The sequence below is a fragment of the Pantherophis guttatus genome, chromosome 15 (genome assembly GCF_059756535.1).
Source record: "Pantherophis guttatus breed Tessera chromosome 15, ASM5975653v1, whole genome shotgun sequence".
Lineage (NCBI taxonomy): Eukaryota > Metazoa > Chordata > Lepidosauria > Squamata > Colubridae > Pantherophis > Pantherophis guttatus.
The window spans coordinates 1,118,785-1,128,444 of NC_142077.1; the positions used below are offsets into that span (position 1 = coordinate 1,118,785).

The following is a 9,660-nucleotide window of genomic DNA, read 5'->3' on the forward strand; positions in this document are numbered from 1 at the left end:
GCTGCACGGATCTTTCCCCCCACCTCCCTCTCCTGCGCTGATTTAAGCGGGGCCGTCCCCGAAAGTTGTTGCAAAGCGGGCGCCCTGTTGGGGAAGGGGAGGGGAGAGGGGGTCTTCTTCCCCTCCGTCTCTTGGGGAGGGGGTTGGCTGCCCTGCGGGGATTTCCAACCCACCCACCCATCCATCATCCACAGCGCTGATTAATTCTTGCAAAGCGCAGTGGGGTTTTTTTTTGGGGGGTGCCCGCTTGGGGATGGAGGAGCCGTCAGTTGAGTCCCGCTGGCTTTTGGGGGGAGGGCTGGGGAGGGGGCTGCACGGATCTTTCCCCCACACACACACCACTCCCTCCTTCTCCTGCGCTGATTTAAGTGGGGCCCTCCCCAAAAGTTCTTGTAAAGTGGGCGCCCGGTTGGGGAACGAGGCCTTGGCTCGCCCCGTGACTTCACCCCCGTGACTTCAACGTGGCACTTAGGCAAGGAGGCATCCAAGCTGTCAACAACAACCCCCCCCCCCGAGATTGGGGGAGGGGAGGGGAAGGGAAGCTGTGTGCCAGCTTGGTGCCAACTGCTAAGAAAGGTTGTTTTAAGACCACAATGGAGTTCAAAGGAATTTCTGTTGCTTAAATGAGACTGTCGTTTAGTGGGGTTTGCCCCGTTTTACGCCCTTTCTTGCCACAGTCGTTAAGTGAATCCATGCAGGTTGTTAAGTGAACCTGGCTTTCCCACCCTTTGACTTTGCTCGTCAGAAGGGGATCACGTGACCACCCCTCCCCCAGGGACACTGCCGCCGTCGTAAGTACAAGTCGGTTGCCGAGAGTCTGAATTTTGATCACGCGACCACACGGGATGCTGGGACCGGTCGTAAGTGTGGGAAAACATTCTAAATCCCATTTTTCATTGTAACTTCAAACCGTCACTACATGGATAGATCTGCATGAAGCTTCTTCTGCATCAATTCAATTCCCCCCTCCCCAATTATTTTTCAAGCCCCTTTTAGAGGCTACGATTAAAAGCTGCAGCGAACTGGAACTCAAGACTCTCCTCTTCTCTTTTTAGATTATTACTTTTTTATTTATTGTTGTTGCTAGGGTTGAAAAACAGTCAGGCGTCCCTTTTTCGCTGGAAGTCTGAACGGTCACTAAGAGAATGGTTCTAAGTTGAGGACTAACTGTATGAAGCGTCTTCTGCATTAATTCCATTCTGCTTTTTTGTTTTGTTTTTTTACTTTTTAGAATAAAGCAATATACAACAGCAATAATAACAATAATAAAGAAGAAGGAGGGAGGGAGGGAGGGAGGAAAGGAGGAGGAGGAGGAGATTATTTGCATTTGTAGATGAGGGCGGGAGGGAGAAGGAGGAAGAGAAGAAGAAGAGGAGGAGGAGATGAAGAAGAGGAAGAGGGGAAGGGAAGAAGGAAGATAGAGAAGAAGAAGAAGAAAAAGAGGAAGGAAGGAAGGGAATATTACTACTACTACTATTGGTGATTCCTGACCCTTGAAGGGGATCTGGGGACTCCCGGTGAGACCAGGTTCAAGGACAGAGGCGGAGCTGTTATTTTGGGTGGTCCCTGACATTTCTGACTTCAGAGGTTGCTTCTGGGCTCTTCTTTCCCAGCCTCACCTGTTCGTGTCCTTCTGAAGTTGTTTACACCGAACAAAGCCAGAACGGAAATTTAATACAGGTAGTCCGCGCGGCTTACAAACAGTTCACCATTCGAAGTTACAAAGGCACTGAAAAAAGCATCTCGTGACCGTTTTTCACACTTACGACCGTTTGCGGCATCCCCATGGGTCAGAGGCTTGGCATCCGGCATGTACTTATGACGGTTCCCCATGTCCTGGGATCAGGGGATGTCCCCCCCCCTCCCCTCCTTTTGTGACCCTCTGACGAGCGAAGTCAAGGAGGGAAGCTGGATTCGCTTAGCAACCGTCGTGATGTTTAACAATGGCAGGGATTCGGCGACAACATCCGTGGCAAAGTGGGACGGAGCTTCCCTTCACCGCTGTCTCGCTTTAGCAACAGGAAATCCGGGGGCTTGGTTGTGGTCGTAAGTCGAGGACTGCCGGTAAAATTGCTTCGGAATCCGTTCGAGGGGAAAAGCTTTTGACCCCCAAAGTTGGGCGTTTGCAACAGAGGCAAATTTGTGGAGATTGTTAAATCTTGTCCAGGGCACCCCAAAGAAATGCGGATGGACCAGGTTATAACACCCCCCCCTCCCTCCCAAGGATCCCAGGTGATGCACTGGAGGCCAAACCCCTCCAACTTCAGTCACACACACATACACACATACACACAAAAGCAAGAAACTCAAAGCAAGACAAAAGGTGTCAATCCTTCCATTCTCCTCTTTGGGGAAATCAGCTCTTTCTCCCAAGCTATGGCCCATCATCTCTCCTTTCTTTGCTGCTGAGCACCCGGGCTTGAAATGCAAATGAGCACCATTCATTTTAAGAGGAAGGTGCCAAGAAGGCAAGTTTCTAGTCCTCATGGGGTGGGGGGGAGGAACATCCTCCCCCCTTTCGCCCATCGCATCCCCTCGGCTTTGGGTGCAGGATCCGGAAAAGAGCCCTGATCGACGAAGAAACCCCAAGGGAAAATTAAATTAAATAATTAAATTAAAAAAAAAATCTTTGCTCCATTTTAGCAAAGGGGGAACTGCTGGTAAAGCCTAGTGGAGGTTTGGGACTACGTTCTCCGGCATGCCCTGCGCGTGGACCACGCCTCTCCGGCGGTGCGCATGCGCCCACTGGGGAGTTGAGTTTATGAACTACGATTCCCGGCAGGCCTGGCGTGCCGCGCAGACGCACCAGCTGCGAATAGAGGCGGAGCCCAGGACGGGCGGAGGGGGGGGCAAGTCTCCCCCTTAGCCTGGCAGGGCGGGGCTCCCCCTCTCCCCGCCCACCCCAGACCCCGCTGCCGGTACCGGGCGACGCCGCCGGAGGAGACCCCCGCCATGGACTCGGACTCCTGCGCTTCCCCGCCGCCCCCCGAAGTGAGTCGTGTCCCCCTCCCCCCAAAAAACCGGGGCATCCCCCTTCCCGGGGGTCTGACACTGGGCACCCCTGGCCACGCCCACGGAGAAGGGGGGGAGTGGGAGCAATCAGCCCCCCCTGCTGCAAAAGGGACCCCCCCCATGGGCAGATTTGCTGGAATGCAACGGGGAGGGGGCGCTTGCCCGGGGAGGAGAGGGTCCCCCCTTTCTCGCCCCCTCCCCCGGGGAAGCTTTTTCGCTTTTCTGCGCCCCCCCAACCTCCCCCACCCTTTGATTGCAGGCTTTGAGAATGGGTGGGGGGGCATTGAGACCCTCCCCTCTCCAGGCTTGATCGGTGGGTGGGTGGGTGCAGGTTGCAATTGCACCGTCCCTTTTGAGAGGGTCCCGGGTTAGCTTGACGCCCCCCGCCCCGATTTCTTCCTTCCGTGGGTGGGGAGGGGGGCTCCTCCTGCTTGCAAAGCGGCCCCCTCCCCACCCGCGGGCGTTGCAAAGCGCAAAGCCCCCCCTTCCTCCCTTCGGGGGGGGGAAAGGATCCCCCCACCACCACTCCACCGCCCCCTCCTCCTCCCTCCCCTGCGCCTTTCCTCGCCTGCCGCGCACTGACCACCGCCCCCCCCCCCCCCCCCGCAAATCATCCCCGCCCCCTCCCCGCCTCTCTTTTCGTAGGATTTTGCTCCGGGCTCCAAGCGCTGCCGGACGGTGGAAGATTTCAACAACTTTTGCACCTTTGTCCTGGCCTACGCGGGGTACATCCCATACCCGCACGAGGTGGGTGGGGGGGGGGCTTTTTAATTCGGGGTGGGGAGGGGGGTTTGGGGTAGCTGGGAAAGGGTGGGGGTCTTGCAAAGCCCTGGCTCCGGGAGTGGGGGAAGCTATCCTGGGCATTTTCATCGGGCGTCTTGTCCTTCGAATAGCTGATGGGGGGGGGGGAAGGTTGGGGGGGCTAGAGGAGAATTTGGGGTGGGGGGGTTGAAGCCCCGGTTTGGGAGGCTTTGTCTCGAACTGCAAAGGGACAAAGATCGGCTTCCCCTCCCTGGAAAACCAGTTGGGGCTGTAAAGGGATGGTGGGAGCTCTTTAAAGCGGCCGCGTCTTTTTCGGCTGTCGCATCTTTTTGTGCCGCTGCATTGCCACCGAGAGCGGCTGTTTCCCTTCTCCCCACTCTTGCAGCGGAGGAGAAAAGATTCAGAAGGATGGATGGGAACTTGGGGGCACGGTTGGCACTCCTGAAAGCAGCTGCGTCTTTTGTGACGGCAGCTGCATCTTGCTTGCAAAAGGGCAGGGCCATGAAGAGTGGTTCTTTGCCAGGACCCTTGTAGGGATTGATGCAGAAATGCCCCCCCCCCCCCCCCCCGAAGGAGAGGGAATGTGGGCCACAGCCAGACTCATTAAAGCTGCCACATCTTTTCTTCAATTGGACAGCCACTCTCTGTGGCTGTTCACCCCACCCCACCCCACCCCACCCCAGTCCTTTGTGGTATATGAGAAAAGATGCAGGCGTGTGGGTAGGAACTTGGGGCATGGCTGGCCCTCTTGAAAGCAGCTGCATCTTTTGTGCCCTTGCATTTTCTTTGCAATTGCACAGACATGAAGAGGGGCTGTTTACCAGCACCCTTATTAAGGATTTGAGAAAACATGCAGAAATGGGGGGGGGGGGAGGATGTGGATGGTGGTGAGGAAACTGGGCCATGGCTGGCACTCTTTAAAGCTGCCGTGTCTTTTCTGCCATTGCATCTTGTCTGCAATTGCACAGCCACCAAGTGTGGCTGTTCCCCGGGATCTTTGTAGGGCTTTTGAAAAGATGCAGAAACAGGGCGGGGCGAGAGGAAAGGAAATGTGGGACACAATTGGAACTGTTTAAAGCAGCCATATCTCTCCTGTGCAATTTCCTTCGAATTGCACAGCCACTAAGGAACTTTTTCTCAGGATCCCTTGTGGTGCTTGAGAAAAGATCCAGAAATGGGCTGGGGATGGGGGAAATGTGGGCCAAGTCTGGAACTCATTAAAGTTGCCACATCTTTTCTGCAAATGCTGCCGAGAGGATCCTTGTGGTACTGGAGAAAATATCCAGAAACAGAGAAGAAGGGGGAAGGAACTCTTTAAAGCCACTGCATCTTTCCTGCAATCACACAGCCATCCTTGATGACTCCTCCCACATCCTTGGAAATGCTCTGGCAGCTTTAAAGAGCTGCAAACAGGAGGTGCTTTTCTCCCCTCCCCCCCCCCGCCTCAAATTTCCAGGCCGCCTTGGTCCATAGCAGTTTCTAAAGAAAATAACTCGATGTGGCTGTTTTAAAGAGTTTTCCCGTGCTTGCAGGATACATCCGGTTGGAGCAGCGCCAGTTCCCCCAACAGTACCCGGGAGGCCATTGACAGCGATGGAGGGGACCCCCCTTTGGGACACCTCTCAAAAGCCCGGAAGAGCTTCAGCCAACTCAAACATGGCAAGGCTTACTCCTCGCTCTACCAGTGGACAAAGCCCAACGGATTTTTGGTGGACCGGAATAAAATGGAGAAGTTCCGGAAGAAACGGCGGCTTGTGAGGAAGGATGCGGTGCTGCCGGATGTCAAATATCCCGAAGAAGACGAGGAAGAGGAAGGTCTGCGGGAGAGAGAAGGGGAAGAGCCGTACGCCGAGACCCCGCTCAGCCCGTCCTCCGAAGGGGATGCCCAGTCTTCCACAGGCCGCGGCTCAGCCTGGGATTCGGACACTCCGTCGAATCCCCCCTACCCAGCCGCCGCGCCGGAGGAGCAGAGTCTCGTCCAAACGGTGGGCAAGAGGACCATCATACGGCAAGGGAAACAGGTGGTCTTCCGGGACGAGGACGGCAGCGGAGACGATGAGGACATCATGGTAGATTCAGGTAACCCTTGTGGGAACCTCTCGCCCTCGGAGCCCCGGATGAAGATGGCGGGGAGCGGGAAAGGAGAGGGGTCAGTGGGGTTACCAGGCCCTTGGAAGATGGGGTATCTCCTCGGCAGTGTTTCTCAATCTTGGTGGTTTTTAAGATGGGTCGATTTCAATTCCCCAGAATTCCCCAGCTGGTACCCGTGGACTTCGACTCCCAGAATTCTCCAGGCTGCCTGAGGAATTCTGGGAGATGAAGTCCATGCATGTTGAAGGTTAAGAAATGCTGCTGTACAGGAGGTGGGTGATGCGGAGAAGGAGGTAAAGTGATGTCATTTGGAACAAGGCTGGAAACCTGGAGACGGTGAGTTCTAATCCTGCCATAGGCATGAAAGCTGGCTGGGTGACTTTGGACCAATCACCAGGAGATGGTGAGTTCTAGTCCCGCCTTAGCCATAAAAGCCAATTGGGTGACCTTGGACCAGTCCCTCTCTCTCAGCTTAACCTACCTCAAAAGGTTGTTGTTGGGAGGAAAATAGGAAGAGGGAGGACTATTGGGTATGTCTGCCGCCCTGAAATATTTATGGAAATAATAAACGCGGGATAATAAATAAATTAATATGCCAAAAGCAGAGAAACAGATGCCAATCGGGTGGCACTGAACTTTGCTCACTCTAGAACTGAAAAGCAATTTAATCCCCTAAGGTTTCCCACTTTTTTTGATGCTCCTGGAAATTCTCTTCCACTGAACCCCCCTTTTTTTTCTGGACATTGGCAGATGACGATTCGTGGGATCTGGTCACCTGCTTCTGCATGAAACCTTTCGCCGGGCGGCCCATGATCGAATGCAAAGAATGCCACACCTGGATCCACCTGTCCTGTGCCAAAATCCGCAAATCCAACGTTCCCGAAGTTTACGTCTGCCAGAAATGCCGGGATTCCAAATTCGACATCCGGCGGTCCAGTCGGTCCCGGATGGGTTCCCGCCGGCACTTCCTGGAGTAAACCAGCTGGAGAGCTGGTGATGCCAAACCTCGAAAATTGGGAGTTTTGGAGTCGGTAGGGCCGGGGCGGGGGGGTGGAGAAGCGAGCGAGACCCCAGGCCCGCCGATCTTCCGAATCGCCGGATTTCCCGCTGGAGTCAGAACTGATCCCCGGCTGCAAAAGTTGGGGCGAAGGGGGGGAGGGACTGGGAGGGTCTTCCCCGTTTCCTTGTCTTTGGAGCACCAAGGGAAATAACTGGGAGCTGACCAGTCACCCCATTCGCGGAGGGGTTGAGGTGCAAAAACAGCGAAAGGATCTCTAAAGGAGATGAGAGGGAGGGGGGAAAAAAATCTCTCGTTTTTCGAAAGCACAGATTTGGAGATCCAGACAGTTTGCAGAATTTGAGACTCTTTCCCCACAGGGGTTTAGTCCAAAGATTTGGGAAGCCCCTCAATTCCCCCAGCTGAGCTTGGAAGGACAAGAACGAAAAAAAAAAAAAAAGATATTATTTGGACCGCAGGTGCATTGGGAAACCTTCCCATCTAACTGATCCTCTCCAGCCGAGCGCCGAGATTCAGCCGATTTGGGACTTCAAGGCTGAAAAAAAAAAAAAGGGAATTGGGAGGAAGATCATTTTTTTCCCACTGGTGCTTCGAGAGCGAGCCGAGGGTCCGAAAAGCTGGACAGCCCAGCGGGATGAGGGCGAGGAGGGGCTAGGGAGGGGTTGGACCTCGGCCGTCGGTGCTGCCTATGGACTTTCAGAGACTGCCTTTGTCTCCTCCGATTGGGGGCGGGGGGCGGAAAAAGCGTGGGGAAGACCCCCCCTCTCCGTAATCTTTGATCGATTAAGTATGACATTCCTGGTCCGTTTCTGGTGTTGTGGTGTGAAGCCTTTGGCCACGTCCCAAAAGTCTGTACGGAGAAGGGTGGATTCCTGGATCCTGCGAGATCCACTCGGGTCCCTCTCTTAAATGTGGGAACCATCCAGCCATCCCTACTGTTCCTGGTGGAGATTTCCGGTTTCTTTTGGGACTTTACAGCCAGGACTGATTTTCTGTTCCTTTTCTTCTTTGGTTATCCACGTTGGTCGGGTGGGGGGTGGGGGACGGGGTTCCCTATAGCCAAAACCGCTGGGTCTTCGGCCCCCGAAGCAGCCGCGTATCAAGGGTTTCGTCTGTGTACAATCTCAGTTCAAGAGCTTTAATTTTTTAAAACGAACAATTAAAATTATTTGTTTTATGGAATGGGGTCTCTTGAGTTCGAATTCCTCGCTCGGCTATCTGCCAGCTGTGTTCTCTGCCCCCACCCCCAAAAAGGCTTAAAAATAATACAAAGAAATCAGGTGACCTAGTAATTTGGGGGTATATTGCACCCCCCCCTCCATCAATAAACCAACATTTTCTTTTAAGTTACAGGTAGTCCTCGGCTTACGACCACAATGGAGCCCACAATTTCTGTTGCTAAGTGAATCGTTCGTTGCGTGAGCCTTGCCCCAATTCTATGACTTTTCTCACCACCGTTGTTAAAATGAATGAATTAAAATGAATCTTTGCCGAACACGGGATGTTAAATGAATCTGGCTTCCCCATCGACTTTGCTCATCAGAAGGTCGCAAAAGGAGAACATGTGACAGCCGCCCCCCAGGAAACTGCGACCGTCGTAAATATGAGTGTTGCCAAAGGATGCTGTCAACGGCCATAAGTCACTTTTTCCAGTGCTTTTGTAGCTTTTGAAGGGTCACTAAATGAGCAAAAGTCCAAAAAAAAAAAAAAAAAAAAAGTTGAAAAGGACAGCCCTGGTCTACTCTGCAGGGCTGTTGTAGCAATTTGCAACAGGGGGGAATAAATAAGCCCCCTTGCCAAAAAAAAAAAACAAAAAACCAGCCAACTTGCAATGAATGCGGGGCAAAATGCATGCTTTTCAGCTACTCAAGATTGCAAAGTTTGAGGGGTGGGGGGGCGTCTTTGCAAGAAAAAACCCCAAGGTTTGCAGGCCCAGTGGGGAGCACAACTCACCAAGGCCTCTGAGCATGTGCAAAAGGACCCCAGCACCCTGGGCTTTTCTGCAAAGAGGGCAGGGCACAGAGGGGCCAGCCAAAGTGAAGGGAATCCAAGGGGAAGGAAGCCACGGCTGCCATTTTTGGTGAGGGCGACGCCCAATGCTAAGCGAATGTCGGCTTTGCAGGCGGATAACCACCCGGTCGAGAAGCCAGCCGGTCTGCGGGGGACCGACAGGAATGAATGCGGAGGAGAAAGCGCTTCCACCCCGCGGGATCCCGCTGCTATCCTCCTCCTGGGTGGCGAAGTTCGCATGGCAACCGGAAGGTGGGGTTGCAAAATCCCTTTTCCTCGCTCTAACTCTATGAGGCTTGGCGGATGCGCCAAGGCTCGAGAAGCCCAAAGAAGTTGTGTGCAGCCCGCTACGACCGGCTCCCAAGCGGAGCGCTAGGAATGCGGAGTGGGGGGAAATGGACAAACACGTGGCTGGCTGGGGAATTCTGGGAATTGAAGCCCACTTATCTTAAAATGTGGGGAAAGGTGAACATTTAAAGGAAAGGGACTACGTACAATTTTTTTAAAGGGCCTGGAAAGCTTTACAAACGTAGGTTGACGTATGGATTTTGTTTCTTGGGTCATTACCGTCATGCCAGGAAGGTGCCATATTTTAATTTGCAAGTGTATGAAGAAAAGGGCTGGTCTCTTTTTTCCCTTTCTCTACAAACAGGACCAAGAAAACCCAACTTTCCTGCACCCCCAGAGGGTGGCATCTCCATAGGGAAGCTAGAAGACTAGAACTCCCCGTCTCCTGGTGATTGGCCCATACTCAACCAGCTGGTTTT

At 53.7% G+C, this 9,660-nt stretch overlaps 1 protein-coding gene across 1 annotated transcript; it reads left to right on the plus strand.

Annotated features, from left to right (window-relative positions):
* Positions 1–2,856: 2,856 nt before the first annotated feature.
* Positions 2,857–8,065, plus strand: PHF13 (PHD finger protein 13). Its single transcript, XM_034424200.3, has 4 exons — positions 2,857–2,991; positions 3,658–3,759; positions 5,307–5,853; positions 6,616–8,065. The coding sequence occupies exons 1-4, from the start codon at positions 2,953–2,955 to the stop codon at positions 6,840–6,842; spliced, it is 915 nt and encodes a 304-aa protein (XP_034280091.1). The 5' UTR covers positions 2,857–2,952; the 3' UTR covers positions 6,843–8,065.
* Positions 8,066–9,660: the final 1,595 nt, after the last annotated feature.

Bases quoted from the DNA above. Each gene is read 5' to 3' on its own strand.
- PHF13 (XM_034424200.3), top strand. From the start codon at position 2,953: ATGGACTCGGACTCCTGCGCTTCCCCGCCGCCCCCCGAA. The intron at 2,992-3,657 runs GTGAGTCGTGTC...CTCTTTTCGTAG, and splicing joins CTTCCCCGCCGCCCCCCGAA to GATTTTGCTCCGGGCTCCAA. The intron at 3,760-5,306 runs GTGGGTGGGGGG...CCGTGCTTGCAG, and splicing joins ACATCCCATACCCGCACGAG to GATACATCCGGTTGGAGCAG.